Below are 24,582 nucleotides of genomic sequence, written 5' to 3' on the forward strand. Positions count from 1 at the left end.
TTAACTAATCATATGCGTTCGGAAGTTACTCAGAAGAGAGAAAAGCCTCTCTCTTCTCTCTCTTCCTATCCTTCAAACAGGAAAGGCTGGAGGTAGCCACAAATTTCTTCTCTGAAGGACCAGAGGCTTTGACAAGCCCTTCACCAATGCGCACGCGATTTTTGTTTTAAGATCATATGAAAAACCCAAAACGTCCCAAGAGTACCACTGGAAAGTGGTGCTTGACTTCCAGTAGAAGTCAAGATTCAGAATGAAGATAAGCACTTGGCTTTTTTTCCTGCTTCACCTCAGGAGGCTGAAAAGACAGAATTCAGGAGGCAATAGGTAGCATTTCTTAAAAGAACTAACTAAAACAAAAACACCCAAACCAAACAATTAACTCCTACAAAAACATCCAGAACTTCAACAACAATGAACTGTTTGCCCTAACCCTAGTGTAAAAGATTTTGGAACCTACTCTCTATATGTAGTATCTTGCATTTTCCAAAATTAGCACCCAATCATTTCCTTTGCATCTTTTCAACTCAAAAATACTATACTAAAATATTGCATGCTTTAAGGGCACTTTGGATTACAAATGCAAAGTAAAAAGCAATATGAGCTGTTGGCTCCCATCCAGGACACGGTGGTATATTTGATTCTATACATTTAAAACCACATGGAATCTTACCATTGATCCTTCAGAATATCCAAACAAATGGCCCCAGTGACTGAGCTAATATTAGGATGCCATATTTTGGTGATAAACCGCACCTAGAAGACAAGACAATGTTTAAAACCAAAAGGGTTTATAAAATGCAGTATATTAAACACTTGAAATGCACCATGTCTAATAGCATTATAAAGAAACACTAATTTAGCAAATAGCCAGCTAAAAAAAAAAAAAAAAATCAGAAAAAGTAACAGCACTTATTTCAGGAGGCTTCCAGGCCTTCATGAGGTTTCCAAGGCCATTTGTTAAACAGAGCCCTGCTATACTCCAAAACAGATTACTGTCCATTTGAGGACCACAAACTGATCCCTAACTGCTTTCCCACCCACTGTCATGTGTGCACTTTCATGCATTACACCAAGCCCCCTAGAAACATCTATGAGTTAATGCAAGCAGATGGTCAAACACAGACTGAAAACTTCCAACACTGTAAATGCTATGAAGTCCTCTTAGGAAGGGCAACAATGTCTCTTACCATGGGCATTAAATCTCACTGTTCAGCTAAATTGTTGGTAGCTACAGGAACATTATAAACATTCTCTTGGTGAATGCTATTACTTCTGCACCATCCAGTCTTATCACACACATGCAGAAAGCTCTTCAACAAACCAAAACCTAACTAGATTACAATTCCTTTCCTTTGCTGTTGAAAGGATGTATCCCAGCATTCACTCATTGATCATGTCCAGATTTGTACACTAAAGTTTACGCATGCTTTGAGAGCATTGAAACAATTGGTTCAGTTTTGGTTTTGGAGGGGTTTATAGTTTGCTGTTGGGGTTTGTTTTGTGTTTTAATTTATATTTACAGACACTGAGAAACTTAAAAGCAGCATTTTCTTTTAGAGGTCTCAAAACCCAAAGCTGTCCTCTGAAAGGAATATATACACACACCTTTAGGAATTTCCCCAATTTCTTCAAGCTTCTTCTTTCTGGTTGCATTTTTTACTTTCAGTGACTTTGCCCTGCCCCTCTGTTTTCTTACCATCTACTTCCTCACCCCAAATTCCTGAGGAACATTTTACATACAGCACAGATCTTTCAATTTGTCTCTCTGATCTGCAGATCAGTGCAGAGAGCCCCTTATCTGTCAGGCACTACAGCAAAAGGCTGTACACAAAGGGCCATAATAAAATCAGTGCAATCATGCTGCATAAATAGACAAGACCATAACAGTTCTGCTTTCCAGGACAGAAAACAAGAGATCATGTCAGCTGAGCCACTTATTAAACTAGCTCAATTCTCTCAGTCACTTTGAAAATGTAAAAAGCCATGTAAATACTAGGTAATTTCTCACAGTGAGTGATGGCTAACAATGGCTGTCAAAGCACATACTGAACAAGATAAAGCAAGAAAGGCAGGGCTACACACAACCAAAAGGCCTCCAATTCAAGACCACAGACTCCAGCATAAGTAATGCTATGCTAGAGTGCAGCAAGCTTCTAACAGCTTTGGAAATGGAAACCATCAAGCCCTAAAGCAGCAATTAAACCATGGTCCATAGACCCATCTTTCAGTCTCTATGACCTGTTTCAGCTCTCCTTGTTCAGTTCTCCTGCCAGAACACAAGCAGAAGAAAGAACTGAAACCAACAGACATTCCATTCAGTCTTTCAGTCCAGCCTTAAGGAAGTCAAATGGCAAGAGCCATGGAGCTATGAGCTACTGGGACCTCTCCCTTCTTCCTCTTCCCTAGTTCCTTCCTAGTATTACATACCACTGTGAAAATAATCAGGATCTAGAACATGTTCTTAGTTCAAAAAGAGCTTTCAGAGAGAGAAAACCAACCAAGAAGCTGAATCAGACATCTCAGAAGTCTGCTGATTTATCAGAAGCCACTGGAGAAGGGACTAAATCAGGGCACAGAACACACAATTGTAGATGCACGTGGCTGGTGAGAGCACTATTCAGACTGATCCATTTAGGAGGGAAGTGGCATCACAAATGGAAAGTTCTAGAAACATACAGTAAAGCTGAAAGGGTGGCAAGTTGTGAGAACTGTTTCAGTGACTTCACCACAGCCATTTCTCTTCTGTGTCATTCAGATGCACATTTTAAGCACTTCAGCTGATGTGCAGTAAGATCACTGTATTTCTGTTAGTTCTTCAAGTCACACAACTGCACACATCACTACTTAACTATTACAAGAAACTCAGCAGGTTAGATCCAAGACTCTACTAAATATAACTCATGAAGCCCAACAAATTGAGTAATTAATTTCAATAATTATCAATTACAGCATTTTTGTAATGATAATGAGGAGAGGAGAGGAGAGAGCTATACTCTCTATACCAAGTAAAGCTAGCTGGAAATTGTATTAGCTTGCCAAGAAAACATTACATAAGGGTCAATAAAGCACAAACTCCTCCCCAGAATTTGCCAGTTTGTGCTTTAAGGAATAATCCTTATACTTCTGATGCCATGCAGCTATACACCTTCCATTATTCCTAAAGATGACAGTTCCAATGCTTGTCTAGAAGAGGATAAATAAATAAGGAAGATGGGTACTAGAAGAGACTACATCTACAAACAAGTAACAGAGTACTCAAACCCAACTTATTAGCCAAATTATTTTATAAAAAAATAAAGTGTTTTACAGTACCTTAGGAGGATTGAATGGATATGTTTCTGGAATTTTTATCTCTAGTTGATACCTTCCACCTTCAAAAGACAAGAGTAAGTTAGAAATCAGAACAAGAGAATATTACCCAAGCTTAGTCTTTCACGACAGTAAAGCTTACATTTCTAGATGGGCAGATTTTTAAGTCATTCAAGTCTGCTCAAAAGTATTAGCTGGAAGATACTTCTAAATGACAGGAATTTTGTAAGTATAGGAACACAAGGTAAATCTGATAAAGTCACACTTGCTTATATGAATCAGAATCTGTATTTCTTCAGTCTATTTAAGGTGTACATTTTCCTATAGTTTCTCATTTCCAATGCTACAATTTCCATGCTCTATTTTAGAAAAATAGACCAAAATATGAACCAAATAGAAATAGAACCAAAGAAATGAGACAACATGCCACAGGAACACTCAGGATGGATGGGGTGTTACATTATTTTGACTCTTCTGATCTCTCATGCCTCTAAGTTTTCTTCAGATTAACTTGAAAAGAATTTTTAACTTACTGGAACTGAAGAGCCTAAGAAAAGCTGCCACACTTTTGGGGGGGAGAAATAAATAAAGGATGTTTCAGCGTTCCTTCCATTATGTTCTGTATTGCTGTCTGAATTATTTAATTCTATTCCAATTCTGCAAACATTTTGATGAATTTGGTGTTTTTCTATGATGGGGTCACAGCATCAGTGGATAAGGGAAGAACAACTGACATAATCTTCCTCAACTTGTGCAAAGCATTCAACATGGTCCTGAACAACACTGTCCTGAAAGGTGGTTGTAGCCAGGAAGGGGTTGGTCTCTTCTCCCAGGCAACCAGCACCAGAACAAGGGGACACAGTCTCAAGCTGCGCAGGGGAGGTTTAGACTTGAAGTGAGGAGAAAGTTCTTCACTGAGCGAGTCGTTTGTCATTGGAATGTGCTGCCCAGCGAGGTGGTGGAGTCACCGTCCCTGGAGGTGTTCAAGAGGAGATTGGACATGGCACTTGGTGCCATGGTCTAGTCGTGAGGTCTGTGGAGACAGGTTGGACTTGATGATCCTTGGGGTCTCTTCCAACCTTAGTTACACTGTGATACTGTAACACCCTGGTCTCTAAGTTAGAAAGGCACAGATTTGATGGATAGATCACTTGGTGGATAAGGAATTAGCAAGATGGCTGCTCTCAAAGAGTTGTGATTACAGAATTAACCAAGTTGGAAAAGACCTTTGAGATCGAGTCCAACCTATCACCCAACACCATCTAATTAACTAAACCATGGCACTAAGTGCCTCCACCTGTGACGAGTGGAGTCCCTCAGGGATCAGTGCTGTTTAACATCTTTGCTGGTGACAGACAGTGGGATCTAAGCACTCTCTCAGTAAGTTTGTGGGCAACACCAAGCTGTGTGGTCTGGTTGACAGGCTGCAGGGAAGTAACAGCATCCAGAGGGACTTGAGCAAGCTTGAGAGATGGGCCCAAGCCAACTGCATGAAGTTCAGCATGGCCAACTGCAAGGTCCTACACAAGGGTCAGGACAATCCCAAACACAAATATAAGCTGGTAAGGAGTGGATTGAGAGCAGATCTGCAGAGGAGGACTCATGGGTGCTGGCTGATGGGGCACTTGACATGGGTCGGCAATGTACAATGGTAGCCCAAAACATCCCCTGTCTTGGGCTGCATCAAAAGACATGTGGCCAGCAGGTCAAGGGAGGCAATTCTCCCCCTCTACACTGCTCTTGTGAGACCTCACCTGGAGTACTACATCCAGCACTAGAGCCCATAACACAACAGAAGGACATGGATCTCTTGAAGAGTGTTCGGAGCAGGGTCACAAAGATGATCAGACGGTCAGAGCACCTCTCTTATGAGGACAGGCTGTGAGAATTGGGCCTGTTCAGGCTGGAGAAGGGAAGGCTCTGGGGAGACCTTATAGCAGCCTTCCAGTACCTGAGTGAGGCTACATGAGAGCTGGAGAGGGCCTTTTCCTAAGGGCCTGTGGTGACAGGACAAGGAGCAATGGTTTTAGCGGAGAGCAGGGTAAATTTAGATTGGGCATTTGGAAGAAGTTCTTTACACCAAAGATGATGAGACACTGGAACAAGGTGCCCAGAGAAGTTATGGATGTCTCATCCCTGGAATTATTTAAGATTGAGCTGGACAAGTCCTTGAGAATCCTGGCCTAGTGACAGGTGTCCCTGCCCATGGCAGGGCTTTGGAACTGGATGATCTTTAAGGTCCCTTCCAACTCAAACCATTCTATGATGTTTCTATAAATATAGTTTGCAGTATTACAGCAGGCAATAAAGGACAGAGCCACCTTCTACTGCCCTTTTCTAAACATTTCTCATTTTTCTCTCCTGATTACAGCATCACTACCTATGTCTATTTCAGTTACAGTATTGTTAACATCCAAGTTTACTATCAATACTCCTGGAGCAATCTCAAACCATCTCTGCTTGCACACAGAAGATTGTTTGCCAGGCAGCAGTTTAATGGTAAAGCGAACAGAGTATAGCAAATCACACACACACCAATTTAGAAACTGAAAGAATTTCTCTTCACTTGCATTTTTTTCCCCCTCATCCTACTGCTGTTCTTTCAGAAATAAGCCTTTTCCCTTCCTCACTATACTTTGTTACAATACAGAAATTTCCTTGAATTAAAACTGAAGTATCTGCAATCTATCTCCTTTGGGATTTCAGGAGTGATTTTCTCTGTTGCAAATCACTTCACACAAACCCAATTCTCAAGTAGTCTCAATACAGGCAGCAAGATTCACAGGAAGAAAACCTCAAAGGAATTCTCTGAACAGTTATATAGTCTATGGCACCTTTTTATTTGTGCCAAAATGCATGTTAGCAGCTACTAACACCTCCCACTTCTAAAATGTCATTCAGTCTAATATACTACACCTGAAACTGGTTAGTATTATTTTGGTATTTCACCCTGTGTTCTACAGCTGCTTCTTCCTCAGTACTACAGTAACTGGAAAAGATTTAACAGCAAACACAATGGAAGACAGTTCAATAAATTCAAAATTATAATAGGTAATGTCTGAGTTGATCACTTGTCTGCCCACAGGACAGTACAGGGACAGTATTTTTGAGGAAACATACATCAAAGACTTAATGACAAGTTTGCTTTTGAAACCACAGAATCTTTTTGGTTGGAAAAGACCTTTAAGATTAAGTCCAACTATTATCTAATTCTACCAAGTCTGGTGCTAAACCATGTCCCTCAACACCACATCTCTGTGGCTTTTAATCATCTCCAGGGATGGGGATTCAACCACCTCTCTAGGAGTCCTGTTTCAGTGTTAGAGAACCCCTTCAGCCATGAAATTTCTTCTCATATCCAAAGTAAACTTCTCCTGGTGCAACTTTTTATTTTGCCTGAACTGAAGCATAATTCAGCACCAGTTTTTTCTAAGAAACAGTACAACTGCACTGTTCCTGGACTGCAAAAAATCATGAGCCCCTGTATGATTTTACTGCCACTCTATTTCACAAGGTAATATAAAACTTTCCTTAGGTATCACCATTTCTTCTGCTTGCCCTTAAAAGGCAGGCTGTTAGAGCTTTCTACATAACAGGCTATTCAGACACCAATTTTTCCACCTGGAATGTACAAGTCCAAAAGATTTTAAAACTGCAGGGAGTAATGAGTTGCTACTCATTATTTATACAGGCTTGTTGTCATCCATGGAAGTTTACAGTGTAAAATACAGGTTTGAAGACTTAAAACTGAATAAATATGGGTATTAATTTCTGCAATACTGCAATTAAAATGCAAGTGATTCATACTAACTTCTGCATGACAGTATTTCTGTGGAATGTTTTTTAGGAGTATGCACATGTAAGCCTTTTTCATAGCCATTCAATGCTTGAGATCAAATTAAACATTAATGGCTGAGGATTCCTTCTGTACTACTGCAGTATGTGTCTCACAGCAGAGTTAGAGTAAGTTTTTCTACTTTCCTTAAAGAAATGGACTGAAATTGTGCCAGGAAAGGTTTAGATTGGAAATTAGGAAAAATTTCTTTACAGAAAGAGTAGTCAGGCATTGAACAGGCTGCCCAGGAAGGTACTGGAGTTACAGTCCCTGGAGGTGTTCAAGAAATGTGTGGACATGGCACTCTGGGACATGGTTTAGTGGCCATGGTGCTGTTAGGCCAAAGGTTGGATTTTATGATGTTAAAGGTCTCTTCCAACCAAAATGATTCTATGAAATATCCTATTATAAATTTTGCAGTTACTATGGCTCACTTGTGAACTTGTCCTGACATTAATACCATGGCTACACAGGGTTTAAAACAAATGACAGAAAAAACAAAACAAAACAAAACCACCCTAGCCCCACACCAAAACCCAAACCCAATCTATCTGTTGAAAAACTCAAGTCAAGTACAAGCCAGCAGCTATTAACCTAGATTTCCAAACAGACACGTTTTAACATGGGATGCAAACGTGTTTCAGTTGGAAGCTGTGTCCTGCAATATTCTGATAATTGATCAATATGAGCTGAAACTGAAACAAAATAAAAGCTGTAAACTTTGCCAACAACAAATGGCATTCTTCCTCAGTCATATTTAAACCAATGCCTTGACACCACCTGCAGTAGCAGTTTGACTTCACATGCCTCACCAACTGCGGTCAACAATAAATATCACTGTTCTTTCACTTCACGATGGTCCTAGAATTCCCTCCTGCATCATGGAATTGTCTAACCTGCATTAATTTGCTTTTCCTCATAGACCATTTCCCGCCATGTGGTTGTTCAGACTTTAAATGACAGTGGATCAGTCAGCAACTGTGCAGTATACATTACTGCCCCAGTCATAAAATGTAAGCTACACGCTCTGGCATGCCTTTCATCACTGCACAAGGCAATGTATGCATAAAGCTATGTTACAGGAATATTAAAAGTAAATCACTCAAGTGCCAGGAAATGCCAAGAAATGGGCTGCCAGTAAATTTTTGTTTATTTTTTTGCTCCTTGGCCATATGCCTTCTAGGGTAAAGTAAGTAATCACATTACATACTAGATCCTCATTATGAAATGTACTCATACATAGGTAAGTATGCCATGCATTTCACGTCAACAAGCTCTGCAGTGAACAAACACTGCTCATTTTTGTTAGCAGGCAATGCTGAATATGTGAATGCACAGCACTCAGCTTTTGAAGTTTTGCTTTAGCTGAATTATCTAGCATTACACAGAACACCCAGTTCTGCAGGCAGGCATTTTATGTATTTATTTATTTTTACCCTCTTCATGAACTGCTATACAGTTTTTAACTTTTGTGATGCATGAATACATCTTTCATTTCAAATAACACTCAATATCGTCTAAAAAATAGTTAGGTTTACAAGCAGAGATAATGCTGACTTGGAGGGGGGGAAATGCTGACTTGGAGGACAGGGCAGGGAAAGGCAACTTACCAGAGGAGGATTAATTCTATTTGAATGGAAAAAAATCCCAAACACCAAAACAAACACCCTCCCCACCATTTAGGTGTTTCCCAGTATCCAATTACTTAATTTTGCAGCATGTGGAACCCTTCTTTTACACAGATGTGAAAATGACCAAATAGATTTGGTCAAGAACTAAGCAGAATTACCGACTTCCAAATAGGTCACCAGCATGATCGTGTATTTAGGTCCACAGCATGTTGTCCCTCACATTGAAGGCATCAGGAAGGGAGGGAGGGAGGGAGGGAACTGCCACCGTTTGCTAGGCAGCAGAGGAATGCTGCAACTCAAGTTCTGAAGGGAAGCATCTTTACCCATTACAGATGCTTCCACTTTTCTACTCCATTCTTTCCAGACTCATTTCCTTTCTCCTCACTTTCTGATATCTTTCTAGCCCTGCCCAATATTCTCCAGTCTTAACCCATGTCAGGCTTCTTCCTCATCCTTTATCTGCCCTGGACAATCAGAATTACACAAATCACACTGCACAGCTTATACCTGTAAATGAACTTTTGACATGGGACAATCTATCCCACCAGTGCAGATCTGTCTTCAGGCAAAACAGAAGTTCAGCTGAAATATTTTTGAAGCTCAGAATTTGTATTTACTTTTTAACCCCAGGCTATTTATAAAATGGCTCTACATTTTCATGCTGTCAATCTGACAAACAAAGCATCTCAAGACACACGATTAGAAGTGTACAAAGATTGCATCCACAAAAACATTACTTGCCTTCATAGGGTGTGTCCGGAGGTCCTGCTATTTCTCCTCTTAATTCTGTAAAATTCTCATCTACAAGATCTACTTTAATTTGATTTTTGCTCGTCTTAAAAATAAACAGAGAAACAAAGAATCGTAAGTAAGCATTTCACATACAGATTTCCCCCAAAACATGGCATTTTAATTAGAATAGTAATTTTAAGAACTCTAATTGAAAAATGAAAAATAAAGTAACCTAAACTAATTAGCAATCTTCCAGCTGGAAATACACTTCATTAAAACAGACTATTTGTAAAGCATCGGAAAGTTCAAATATATGATTTTATACTACCACTAAAATAAGCAAAGCAACCCAGTGATAAAATATCTAAAGTTGTATTTTGAAGCTGATTACATTTTAAAAGATCTTTTGAATCAGTTATTCATTCTTCATATCTTAAGCTGCAAAATTACATTGACCTAGGGGTTACTTTTTTTCTTCTTCTTCTTGTTTAGAGTAATTTAACTAATAATAGATAATTGTTCTGGTGTCTGCAGCATAAGGAGGACACAGAACTGTTGAAGCGAGTTCAGAGGAGGGCAACAAAGATGATCCAAGGGCTGAACACCTCTGCTATGAGATTAGGCTCAGAGAGCTATGGTTGTTCAGCCTGAAGATACCAGAGGGACTTTATAGCTGCCTACCAATACCTGAAAGGAGCCTAGAGAAAGGCTGGAGAGGGACTTTTTCTAAGGGCGTCTAGTGATAGAACAAGGGAGAATGGTTTAAGCCGAGGGAGAGTAGGTTTAGACTGGATCTTAGGATGTTCTTCAGTACAAGGGTGCAAGATACTGGAACAGGTTGCCCAGAGGGGTTGAGATGCCTCCTCCCTTGAGGTGTTCAAGGCCTTGAGCAACCAAGTCTGGTTAAGAGGCATCCCCGCCCATGGGATGATCTCTAAGGTCCCTTCCAACACAAACCATTCTATGATTGTAGCTTTCACCAGAACACAGACTCTCCCAAATGTTGTGCTCACTATTTTAAAACAGTATGACAATCTAAACACAATACTGTAGTCTAAAGATTATGTTTATCTTTAGAATTATGTCTTAAGGTACAATTTATTTCTAGGCTTGAATGTCATTGTCACCTCCTCAACATTTTCACACCCCATATCAACTTCCTACAAAATAAAAACACCAATACTGGGAAAAAAAACCAACCACCACAAAAACATATGTCTTCCAGAAACTGATTCTCAGAAGTGTTTAACCACAGCTACTCCTTCCAGTGAGTTAGTTTTCCAAGTCCAGTGTTAGCAAAATTCATACAATTATTCCAGTCAGTGACTTTCTTTGGAGGATGCAAAGCAGAGTTTTTTTAGGAAGATACACCATGAAGTTTTCAGAGCTAAGCCACTATAGGTAGGTCTGTCCATTCTACTTCCGTACACCACGCTCACTGACTGCAGTATGGATTTCTTGAATCCTGTGGTTTGGGTGTTGGGTTCCCTCCCGCCCCAAGATGCCCTGGTCTGAGCTAGAACAGAACCAATTCTGTTCAGTGATTCTACTTTTCAGGTCAATCTTTCCTCAGTAATTGCACTTTTCTGAACTTAACAGCATATAGCAGATGGTGTCTGCTTCTAGCAGTGGTAACATTCCATGTTTACAGTCACTGCTGAGGACTGGTATGCAGAAAGGCTCTGGCTTGTACTTGCTCCTATAGTGATCAAGGTCACTGCTAAATTATGTGTACCACACTGAGGGTGCTGTAACCAAGATGTCACAACCACAGGGAGAAGCGGTCAAGACAGGTGACCCTGAACTGACCAACAAGGGCCATTCCATAGCCATCACATTCAGATTAAAGCTGAGGCTTAAGCTCTCTTTTTCAAAGGCCAGCATCCAAGGACTACCCATTCTGCCTTCAATCCCAATACATATATTCCTGACCCCAGTTCCAGAATCCATTTCCTGAATCTGGTTCCCATCTGCTGCTGAGTGCAGACTGGGACTTTCCTAACATCTGCCCAGAGTATCAGCAGTGATGGTGACATAACTGCCAGCAAGGCTGGGTTCCATATTGGTTTTGTATGTATTTCTGCATATTGTTTTATTGTCATTATTTTCATTAAGGTAGTTCAAGTGTTCTTTTCCAATTCCTAAGTCTCCCTTATTCCCTTTCTCTTCCCATTTGGGAATGGAAAGAGGTAGTCAGAAAGCATCTGCTACTCATCTAGTGGCTGGCCCAGCCCTAACTCTTGACACAAGGACTGGTATCATCTCCTCAGATCCTTTAAAATCGTTCCAACTAGTTGCACACCAAAATGCCCAGTGCAGCGGCACTCCTTTTCTTCCTCAGAGTAAACTTAGTTGATAACAGCTATCAGAGAAGACTTAAGTCAGATAAAGCTGATAGTTGCCATCAACTGATTCTTGGATCTACTAAAGATGTGAGCAGTTAAGGATGCAGAATTCACAGAACCACAGCTGTGACATTACTCCCTTCCTTGCAAATGTTCTACAGACTCAGTTGCCCCCAACAAAGAGGGTGCTCTTCTGACCAGAGATGCTCATGAATAAAGAAAAAACGAAGTTTAAAGTAAAAGTTTCACCATATGAAAGACCCCAATTTGAAGTTTCACTAAATCAATCCACACTTGTCTTTAAACCTTGGATAGAAACCCTTCGACCCTCACAAATGAGGGAGCTGCTGCATCTGCACAGTTGAGGCCAAGTACTACACTTCAAAAAACAAAGATTCAACCATGCTACAAATTCAGAACACATCATGCATATCGTAAAATCAAAATCCAGTTAAACATGAAATGTAATGCTTCTGGTTTACTAATTTAAATGTATGAACTAGCTTTTTGTTTTCAGCTTAGCATCATGTCTTGCATTCTAAGGCATCAGAGAAAGAAAGTTATTAATAGACCTGATGAAATTTTGTTTCAAAACACATTTTACATTTAATTTCTTTCCTGCTCCTGTTGATGTAAAGTTGCCTGACCAGGGAGCAACAGAAACAGTTTTATTCCAAATCTTTGCCTCCATAATACTGAACAGCAGCAGAACAGATTGTCCAGAGTGACAGCCCTCCCCCAACAGCCAAGAACTCTAAGAAACTCCCTCTCTGAACCCAAACTCAATCACAGGCAACACATTCCTCTTGAACGCTTTTCAATCCCCTTTTGAAGTTTGCTGCTCTCACTATTGCAATTGGCAGTTGATTCCACAACCTCACAATTTAGGTAACATTTATGCCCACCTATGACAGCATTGTTTCCCAGATTCAACAACATTCTTTATCTCTCTGCTATTTATTCTCCTCACAAAATATACTTATTTCCCTTTCCAGGCTTAATTTTGCTGTAAATAAGATGAAATTTTAATCCTGTCATACTGATTTTTTTTTTCATTTCTCCACTCCGTGATCACCTAACTAGCCCTTACATATAAGATTTTAGATGGTCTCAGAATCAGTGCCATGAACACACTCTTACACTCACTGAAAAAGCATCACAACCAACATAGCCTAAGATCAAATTTGTCTTGGTAGCAGCACAACATGAGGCCCAGATCAAGTGACAGAGTTCCAGCAAGGCTTCCCACCGAAGTTTGTGCCCTCTCCAGTGTGTGTACTGTGCTTTCTCAGAGGTGCTGCCCCAGCCAGTGCATGACCTCTTAGGTCATGAAGCAGCATATTGGTATGAATTGCTACTACAGTTAACAAGTCACCAACACTCTCTCCTCAAGAAATGCAGGCATTCTAAAGTCTATTCAGGTTCTGCTGCTCTCCCTGTCAACTTCACCTGGTAAGCTCCCAGCTAACAGCAGAAGTTCTTTGCAAGTAAACCCATAACTGTCCATCTCAAGCACTGAAGTGACAGCAAAAAGGGATGAATGTCAGTGATAGATTACAATCTATGTTTAACCCATGCTGCACTTTGCTTTATTTTCTGCTTAGCACTTTTCTTCAGTACCCTGCACATTGTTGTAGCAGCACCTTCATATTCACCTTCATGTAGTACCACACCAGCTGTTTTTCACAAGAAATTCTTCCCGACTCCATAGATTTGGTTTAAAACACCCAACTAACCAAAACCCCTATTGCTAATCACAGAGTCAGTGATCCAGTTCTCCCATCTGGGATGACCACTTTTATTATCTCTAGCTATCTCAAATACCCTTATTTTCTTGCACAGAACCTGGAGGAAAAATAGCAGACTGTAGTACATTGCTTCAGTGTAAGGATTAATTGAATTTCAGGCTCCAGTTTAAATTCTAACACACCCACCATGTACCAAATGCAATTTTTTAATTTACATAGCTAAAGAACTTTTTTCATGCTATTCTGATATCGACTTTTCAAGATGCAGCTCAGTTTGACCTTGCCAATTCTTGCCCTTTTCCTTCATCCCTGGAGCAATACCTAATATTTAACTGTACTGAAGTGATTATTCATCCAATTAAATTTGGAGTGTTTTCCTACAACATTTCCCTTTAATGAGGATCACATAGAATAAAATTAGTTCATTTTAGCAGCCTTAACAGAACAAGTCCCAGATCTCCACCAGCATCATTTGAGCTGTCTCTACAATGCTACCAACAGCAGAGCTCCCCAAAAGCATGCCTTTGACACCAATGATCTTAGCACAGAATTTATGAATTGAGTTGTGATCTCGCAAGACACGCTGATATTCCAGAAGCAGTTCTTCTACAAAGACCTCATTACACTTCCATACCAAGTCTAAAATAGCATTGCCTCCTGTTGATTCAGTGACAACTTGGTGACTGAATCACTGGGCTAGCAATTCCTGCAATATGAGCCATGCCATCACTAGCAGCAGTTATTGCTACGATCTCCAAGAAATTAAATTCTGTAACAAGACAATTCCCACCAGTGTTTCTTGCCAACACAAAAACACTCTAACCAACTCCAAAACCCTTTTCTAGGAATCTGCAAGCCCAACACTACACCAGCAGAACTTCCCAGCATCACACCTTAAAATTATTTTGAGCAAGACTATTACACAATGCCATTCTTTTTTTTCCCCCTTCACATTCTACTTGGATTATGCATAGCTTTTTTGCCTTCTGAAATGCATCCTTTTGTTTTGACTAGAGCACTAGTCAAAAGGTTTGTCCATCCCAACTGCTGAGACTTTTAAAGCACTGCTATAGTCATGTTTACCCAATTTTGTTCTGCCTTGTGGAGATAAAACCCAAGTGTGGAGACTAAGAGAGTGAGGCAGAAAAATTGGGGAAGATTCATACAGAGCACTTCCATCCATTACAAAACACTTATCTCTATAAACAGACTCAAAGGAATCAATCCTTCAGGAAGAGTCATTCCCAAAGATTGGACATTCAATCACATTTATATCAGTAGCTAAGGATTGATAATATTTTGACTTGTCTTTGCTGCCTCATCTTTAAGAGAAATAATCCAGAATTACATTGTCTTGTTTTGGATCTTCCTTTTACAGAACACACAATCCACTCCAGCAGAAACTTTGAAGAGTAAATTCTGCCACTACAAAGACTTTATCACATACATCTTCTCCACTTCTACTGAAATCCTTTCAGAGAGCAGCTCTGGACCTTGCAATGTTACTCTCAGCAGACAACAAGCTCTTGTATTCTTAGTGTTCACCACAATCTCTAATCCCTAACCAGGAGTCCCTCAACAGAGGGGTCTGCCTTCTTTCTGCAACTAATCCAACCTTTTTCCTGAGCTTCCCATGCCATCTCCTTCTCTCTTCTCCAATCTGCCTTTAAAAAATGGGTGTTGTTCATGGCCTATTATCCCCTTCACTAGTCCAGCATCTTCACTCTTAAAAATTTTAAGTTTTTCTTTTTGCTTTCTCATCTTCTGTGAAGAAAGCCAAGACAAACCACAACACATCAACACCACAGGAGCACATTAAGAGAAGACAAAAATTGCACTGTTATAATTCCTCTCCAATATACAGTTTACTACTTTAAAAATAAATTTTAAAAAAATCCAAGTTTGATATTGAGGTAAGCCTGCTACTGCCTGAAGATTGAAAGTAGAGGAAATTACTTTTTTTTTTAGAAGCAAGAACTGTAAGTGCATCAGAATTTGTTATGCTTTCTAAGAGCCTCCAAATTCTATGGTTATTTTGACATGTAAGATATTAGAAGACAAAAAATAACTTCAAGTACTTAGCATAAAAGTGCCTGTTAGCAGAGTTGGCAATGAGTGGATAGATACAAAACAAAAATGAAGGAATAAGATGAGTTTAAATATGTTTTTTAATTATAAGGCTGACAGTTTTTGCCATCTGCGTTGAACCCTCCTGAGTGGAAGGAAAAAACAACAACTAATAACAAACCCAAAAAACCCCTCACACTTTCATACCAGCCATGGCTACAAAATACATTAAAAACTGGATGATGATGTCATGCAAAAAGAAATAGAGTGAGATTATTCTAGAACCAAACAGCTCTGCTTACCTTCTCCATGACACTACCTAAGCATCAGACCTTTGATTCCTACATAACAAAATTAATCTAAAGATACTTAATAGGCCAAATTCTCCATCAGCATACATTTTAAACTGTTGTGATCAGAATAAAAAAGGCAAAATTATATTTGTTAGCAATCTTAGGAAATTAAGGTTCTGAATAGAAGCTATTAAAAAGAATAAAGTAGTGTCAAAATGAATTATTACTTGTATGCTCTGAGTGTATCTGCTTCACCTTACATACTCAGGCACCATGTGAAAAATTCATATCAAGTATCTTTGGGTATAAATGCTGAGATGGTAAATAAGGATTTATGAAAATAAAAAAACACCACACACAAATATAATTTTTTTTCTTTTAAAAATCTCCTTTAAACAGAATTAGAATTGGAATTTTAATTTTAAAACCCAATGGTTACTTCTGAAGAACTGTGTATTAAAAAAAAAAATCCCCCAAACCACAAATTGCTGCTATTCCATACAGCAATTCACTACCTGCAGTCTGTGATTTTATAGGTCCTGTAATGTGATTTTTCCCCTCCATCTTAATGTGGACATACTTTATGCCAGATAAAGTACTAGTGTTTTCTGTTAATCTGTTTTTTATAGAAAATAACTCATAGAAAACTGTAGAAACATATGCAGATATTTAAAAAAACAAACAAAAAAAATCAACCAGAGAACCCCTAACCTGAGAAGACACACATATAAATGATAAATGACATTTATAAACATGGCTTGTTGCAATAAAAACAGCTACCTATTAAAACTCTGTAACCATTCAGTGCTTCAAGGCAAGTTTTAAGAAGTGACTGAAATATTAAAGAACAAACAGAACTTTCTCCACCAAGGCCACAGTACACTAGCTTGTGAGGGAGGGTGTGCATTTAAAAAAAAAAAAAAAAAAAAGGTTTTCCATCACTAATTATTTCCCCATCACACCAATGTAAATATTATCTTTCAGGCAGAATTTTTAATCTATTGTTTTATTTCATCATGAGGTAAATTTGCAATAAACTTTGTTCTTTGCCTATCTAAAAATCTAACAAAATTGAGTTACTTCTCTAATACAGCTACGATTTATAAATGTCAAGTACATACTTCCAAACATCCAAATATTTTATGCTGAAACTCTAGGGATCAGTACTGAGTAAGCCAAATTAAGTAAAAAATACTTTAGTGAGGCACTGGCACAGGTTGCTCAGAGAAGTCATGGAGACCCCAAGCATGGAAGTGTTGGATGGAGCCTTGAGCAAGCTGGCCTAACTAGGAAGTGTCCCTGTCCACTGCAGAGGGGTTGAAATGAAATCATCTTTAAGGTCCATTCCAACCCAAACTATTCCAGGATTCTATGATTCTACTTCACCCTAGTCTGAAGCCATGCTAGTAACATTAATCTATCCTATTATAAAGCTACTAATGTCTCATAAAACTCTTCTTACCCTCTCTCTCTGTTTAATATACCTCAACAGTCCTACTCAACACCAAAAACTGGCATGAATGTATCTCAGGAGTTACAGAAATAGATCATCACAATTAAATCCATATATTGCTATTTTTGCAAAAGGCCAGGAATAATCTGTGTCAACCCAGGAGCTGAGCAGAAAATTCCAGCCTTTCAGTAGCAGTTTACTCCATTAAACAATTATTTGAATTAATAACTTCAAAAACAAAGTTAATTCTTAGCCTATGTCCCAACCTCTTGCAAATCTGCAGATGAATGTTCAAAGTCTGTTGGGTTTGTGTTGTTTTGGGGTTTTGTTTAGTTTTTCCTAGAACTGCTTTGTTTTCTGCTACTCTTTTGCTACAATACCATTATGTGTCTCAACTTACACCTCCACTGGTACATCACAAAAGGGAGATCCTAACAAAAGCTCATGTCTTAGGCTGCTAAGAACTCAACTACTAGCCTCTCCTCTCATTCCCCTCACCTTACTACTTCTCCTCAAACCAATACTCTTTTTAACCTTCTGCCATCCCAGAGTAGCTCCAGACAGTACACTATACCTGCACAGCTCACTCTTTTACAAGAAATGTGGAAAAAAGAAAAAAAAAAACAACCAAAAAAGGCAGCATCTCTCACTCTACTAGAATGCAAAGTGCAGGACACTCTCCTGCAGCAAAATAGCGAATTCAACTTCAAAAAACATTAAGTTCTGGAAAATTGTTGGTTTGGGGTTTTCTCCTTCAGTCACAAAGCGATACCAAGTCAAGAAGGTCAATACTTTGCAAGTATTCCTTCAGATTCACTAGAATCAAGTGCACCTCCAGAGCCCAAGCTTGTTATTACAAAGAAGAGAAGCAGAAATGTCACATAATTACCACAGTCACAGCTATGAAGTATATGCACTGCACTATCAGTTGAGATCAGCAGATTACATTTGCATTCTCAGAAAGAGCTCCTGCTGACCTTCAAGCACAGAGCACTGCTCATCTGTGAAACAATCCAATGTCTGGGGCAGAGTAAGAGAGGAAAGAAGCCTGTCTGAAGCAGTTTTCCTAGATAAGAAAAGGTCAACACAAAGATATGCATTCTTAGAACATTCCCACATTTTTTGACCCTACTTAAAGTCTTGAAGTTCTTTTTGCTTCTCGCATTCTATTTCATCTCATTGCATTCACATATAATTCACAGAATTAAGACATGTAATTTATAGAATTATGCCCATTTTAGTAAAAATGTGAGACTACCATTACATACTAATTTATTTATTTACTGATCAATGTGCTATGTTACTAACACATAACTCACATTTTAATATATTTAAGAAGTTACAAATACGAATCCTGTGTGAATTCTGTAGTACTGGTAATAGACTCAGACTAGAATTTTTGTATTTATCAGAGTTTCATTCACTAAATGCACCTTGACTAAGATTTCTCAATAAAATATCTTACTGTGAGATTTAACCTGTTTCAGCCTTAAATTTCCATATTATTACATGTGTTTATATACAAGAACAATACTGAAGGGGATTTTCTTTTTCCCTGTCACAATACATAACATCTCAAAATACTGAAGTCTTTATTTTGCAACATAAACCTGGAGCATCCTTAAGTTTTGGTAAAACTATTTAAGGTATATAAATACCAGTTCTTGCTAATATTCAGTTGTTAAAACATCTCTACCAAACACTGTAGGAGATTCTACTTATGCAACAATTTAAACCAGTGTTTTCCCACTTTCTCCTGGGAAAACTGATGTGAATGAGGGGGCAGGATTGCATGCAAGTGTTCATACAACTGCACAGCAAAAAAATCTGAATTAAAATTACCTCAGTAAGAAAGCTCTCTCATTTTAATCAAACTCCCTGATTTGATTCACCACAAGCACTGGAAGTAAGAGGGGAGCACTAAGTGGAAACAGACCAGGCTGCAGGAGGAATGTGACACTGCTCCTTGGCACTGCCTTAGGACAACTTAAAAGAATTTTGAGACTTCAGCTCTCATGTCTGTCTAAACTATTTCTGACAAAATCCTTGCGTCAGTCACCAACACACTGAGGTGTAACTGACACAGCTATGTTGGCATAAGCCCTGAGTGCAGTTATGCAATCACTGCTTCTCTCACTGAAGGATAGTGTGGCTAACTGGTAAAGCTATGCCATGAAAGCCATGGAAGTTAACAGCATACTCCCGTGACATACTCACCCATGCTGGCAGAAGAGCCCCTACACAGCTACAGGCTGTGCCTAACTATGCAAGACATTTACAACACCTAGAGGCAGTAATTATGTGCAGAAGCTGCCTGAACCTGAGTGCCACTGAGAAATTCAGCATCAGCACAGGCACAGTGCAAGGGACTCCCATTCTGGACAGCCTAGTTCAGGAAATCCTGCATGAGCAAGCAATTCTGCAGGAACACAAGATGTATTTTCCTTATCTTTTTATGCACGGTTCTGTCTCTGATGCAAAGCAACTAAAAAATGCAGAAAATGTACAGTTTAATAATCAGTTTGAACCAAAATTTGTAGTCATTCTACAACCAACCAAAACCATTTGATACAGATTTCACAATCATTCTGCAAATCTGCCTTACTTAGGTTGCTAGTAATTCTACATATAAAGGAATCAAAGGATTCACCTTATTTTGAATCAATTATGCTAAATCACTCACAGTTCCAGAGCTTCAATACTTCCAGAAAATAGCTCAGAACAGTTTTTCTGTACTAGCTTCCCATATGGACACCCTTGTTCCAAAGAAGAAGGGCTCACCTGAACACCCTGAAGGCTCTAAAACCTTCAAAAAAAGTAGTAAATACAAAACAGCCATCACAATCTCCATTTGCATGTGCCACTTTTATTTCACAATAGCCTCCTACATTTAAACATATCTTAATACAGCAAAAACTTTAAAATACTTTCTCAGTTAACTTTCAGCTAAAAAAGTGGCTTAAACTAAACAACTTATTCAAGTAAAATAGGGACTAATGCATTTGTGGGCTTGGTATTTTGGATTTTTTTTTTTTCCCTTCATAAAACATTATGCTTCAGGATCTGAAGGAATGCCACCTTAAATCTTAATTTTTCTGAAGTAGCTAGACATATACATTCATTAGTGTTTCCTTTCCCAGTGAATTATTGATCTTATTGGCTAATAATGAGCAGAAACAATGAAATAATGAAAAAAAATAGTTTCCTACCTGTCGTGTGATAACAAAAGTAGGATAGCCCCTACTAGCTTTCCAACAGAGTATGAGCTCAGCTCTCTTAGATGTAAGCACAGCCAAGTAATTTGGAGTTATACCCCATGAGTGGCTGGGTTTTATGGTGTTGCCTGAAGCATAAGTGCTGAACGAAGCTTCTGCAGCCAAGGATACTCACACCACTGCTCTCCTGTGAGCACACTTGGAAGAGTAGAGAGGAGCACTCCACAGCCTTAGTACAATTCTGTTACAACAGGTTAGAGTAACAGGCACAGATCTGGCTCTCAAGGTATTTTTGCTGCCCACAGAGGTACTTTATTTATTATGCAGATATCATTTTTTGAAATACTGGTGGCAAGCATATTCACATGCTCCCAATATAAATATTACAAATATTAATACTGATATAATCTGAAGGGAAAATGATAGATAAATCAGGAGTGCAAAAGTGGACTATATCCCCAGAGTGCCTCATACAATACTCTATCTCAAAACTCTCACTCCCTGCCATGAAAGAACTAAATTGCTAATTTTCCTTATCAAAATTGCAGCAAAGTTTCACATAGTTTTTCAGAGACAAAAAGATAGTCTGCATACTAATGACAAAACCTCACCAAAATCATTTTCTCAATTTAATACCTGCAGCAATTATTAGCGTAAAAGTAATGAAATACAGTAATGACAACAGTCCTTACTGGGATTATGACATAGACTGGAAACCATTTTAACAGGTGAATAATTTAAGAACTACACTAAGTACTTGCACTAGTTTAACAAGTTTAATGTAACTGGAAGACCATCATACAACTCAGGACTGGACTGTTAACCACCACTTTCTTGCAGTTTATAGTTACACAAGTTTACAACAAAATGTTACTTTATTTAAATGTCATACTGAGTAAAATGAACTAACCTTAGGACTTGTACACTTCTTTCCTATTAAAGCCAAACTCCTGGAAACAAGCACAGAAGAATGAATGGGAGAGTGGGAAATTTAAGGGATTAGCTAATTCCTACCATCTCTTAGGTCCACAAAGAATTGCAGTTGGAGGGTATCATCTGGTAACTGTGGCGTAACCCCTATTCCCTATCTAACCCAGTCCTGGAACCAATAACTGCTCTCTTTCCTCAGGTATTTAAGAGATAACCAAAGACAAGCAACTGAGCATGACTCCAATTGAGATCAAGCATTTTTTCCCCTCATTTTCCACTTACTCCCAAAATCTTTATGATTCTGTCAATTGATATGAGAAATCTGGACTCTACTGGGTATGTGTTAACATGAAAAAAAGCCACTAACTGAGCACAGGACTGAGCAATGGATCTCGCCTCCCCTTCATAAATATTCCCATTACCTGCATGTGGTGAAGTCATAAGTCTGGCCAAACGATCGCTAATACTCTCAGTTAAGTATTTTGAATCATGTATTTAATTAACAGTTATAATGCCAGTGCTTATGAGTATCTATGTAATGCTGACCTTAAAACTGGAATGGTATTCTATTCATAGAACTTGAAAAACAGCTATGTGGTTCATGTAAAAACTACAAGGAAACTAGTAATTCAGAGAGATCAACTTGGAAGCAAGAATAAGCAGCAGCCCTTTGAAAACTTCCTAGCAAATACATTTTGGGTTGAGCCAACTATTCCTTAGTTACCAAGATAGTGACTTAAGGACAAAGTTGTACGAAGGCAAAGATCTACAGATCCATACTGCATTTTTTTTCCAGAACAAGCTGGAAGATCCAGCCAAACACACCATAGACAGAATTAAGAAAACCAAAGATGCCCAGTAATTGCGTTGCAGTATCCTTCTAATCTTATTGCAAGAACCAGGTCTAAACCTTCTCTTGCCTAAAATCATAGGTACGGGCTGAAATACACAGTTGACCAAATTATTTTTTGCAATGGACAAAGGACCTCACATACTATTTTAAAGTTAAGATATTTTCACATTTCAGAAAAATACAGGTTGAAGAAGTGTATCTTCCACATATCTGTTCTACCTTCAGGGTTCCAACCTGGAACTTCTTCAGCCTAAAAAACCTGACAGCTTTGCATCTACCAGGAGAAACTCAGCTTCCGATCTGAAGAGGTTTCATTGTGGTCCTACAACAGTGGAAACTTCTAAACTGAAAAAGCAAAGTCTACTTTAAAAATCTTCTATTTGTTTACAGGGGAACATTTTTACCAGGTGCAGCAGCACAGCTGAAGTCTCTGTTTTTATTTTCACACACATAAAAACCCCACAGTAATTAAAAACAAACATACTAGAAATACAGAATCATGTAGACAAAGACTTTTCAGTGGCCTCCAGCCCTAGCTCCTGCTCAAAGCAGGTCCAATGAGAGCAGGTCACTCAAGAAACTGAGTTTGAACATCTCCAAGAACAGAGTGTCTGCAATCTCACTGGTCATTCTGTTTAAATGTTTAATTATTATAATGGTAATTTTCTTCCCAGCATCTAGTCAGAATTCCCCTGACTGTTGCCTCTCATCCTGTTTCTGCGCATTTCTGAGACAAGGCTGACTCTTCTCCAGAGCCTCTCATCAAGTATTTGTGGATGACATGAAGATCTCCTCTGACCAGTTCTCTCATATTCTCACACACCATGTGCTCCAATGCCTCAACCACCTTGAAAAGTGCTCTGCTGGGCTTGCTGCACTTATCAGTATCCTACACTGGAAAGCCCACATCTGGACCAGCACACCAGATACAGTCTCATAAACACAGAATAGAGGTGAAGAATCACTTTGAACCCAATGCCTAATGGTTCTTGCTAATGCAACCCAGTATGTGGTTGGTCGTCTTTGCCATAAGAGCACTGGTGAATCATGTTCAGCTTGCTCTCCATTAGGTCACACAGGTCTTTTTCTGCCAGCCTGCTTTGCTTCCAGTCAGTTTCCAGTCTGTGTGTACTGATGCATGGCCTATTTCCTCCCAGACGCAGGACTCCATACCTACTTTAACTGCAGAAGGTTCCTGACCATTCATTTCTCCAGCCAGTATACTAAGAACCCTTTGCATAGCAGCCCTTCACTCCAATGCACTAATGCCACCCCCATCCTCACTGCTTTATCATGTGCAAGCCTTCCAAGAGGCTGAACAGAGATGGGTACTAATCTATCAGATTAAGAGTTCTCATCTTTATACCTTTTTTAACTTAATACCTTTAAATTAACTAGTTGTGCTCTAGCTTTATCCACAGGAACAGTCCCACTGGACTCACTAAACCTCAACTGACTTCACTGAGACTATTTGTTTCAATCAAAAGTCAAATGTATGTATTAGCAGAAAATGGACACCGCTTAAAAAAATCTGGTGCTGACTAAGGAACCATAATAGTTGAGTTGAGTGGTTGATGCCTCATCCCAAGACATTCAAGATCAGACTTGATGTAGCCCTGTGCAGCCTGATTTAGTTGGAGGTGTCTCTGCTCACTTCTGGGGGGTTGGACAAGATGACCTTTGAGAGTCCCTTTCAACCTCATGCAATCTGTGAATCTGTGTGTGAATTTGCAAAAACTCCTCATTCCTCTGCATCTGCACTGGTTCTACATAATAAATGGGAGGAAAAAAAAGCATTCACATTTTCCAACAGGCCCTTCTAGTAACACTGAAGCACAATTACAACTTCTAAGTTTCCATCTTGGTGAATTCAGCTTCTAGCACCCAAGACCACCCAAATGCAAACAAACCAAAGTCATGAAGGTTTCCTGAGCCTGCTTATAGCTTTTCCAAACAGCAAGGAAACTTCAGAGATGTCACTAAGCACCTTACTATAAACTGGCACAAATCACAAAACCACTACAGGCAATGGTAAAAGCCAACACCAGAGCTACTCACTAGAACTCTAAGTGCCTAAGAAGGTACTTGGTATGGTAGACAACTGTTAACTTTTCACTTCTCCCTTTCTCCTGTAAATCACAAGACCACTGTGGACTCCAGAACATTCACTT

General features: G+C 39.1%; 1 protein-coding gene across 2 annotated transcripts in view; it reads right to left on the minus strand.

Moving 5' to 3' along the window:
• The window catches only part of UBE2K (ubiquitin conjugating enzyme E2 K), a 40,682-nt gene that overhangs the window by 12,067 nt on the left and 4,033 nt on the right, over window positions 1-24,582 (minus strand). Inside the window, exons 2-4 of one of the 2 annotated variants that reach the window (XM_054163923.1) lie at window positions 9,517-9,610; window positions 3,313-3,371; window positions 671-753 (exon numbers count right to left, since the gene is read on the minus strand). In XM_054163923.1, the coding sequence (XP_054019898.1) occupies window positions 671-753; window positions 3,313-3,371; window positions 9,517-9,610 (236 nt within the window). The remainder of the gene's footprint in view (window positions 1-670; window positions 754-3,312; window positions 3,372-9,516; window positions 9,611-24,582) is intronic. The other variant, XM_054163931.1, reaches the window with a different exon arrangement.

The sequence above is a fragment of the Dryobates pubescens genome, chromosome 1 (assembly GCF_014839835.1).
Source record: "Dryobates pubescens isolate bDryPub1 chromosome 1, bDryPub1.pri, whole genome shotgun sequence".
Classification (NCBI taxonomy): domain Eukaryota; kingdom Metazoa; phylum Chordata; class Aves; order Piciformes; family Picidae; genus Dryobates; species Dryobates pubescens.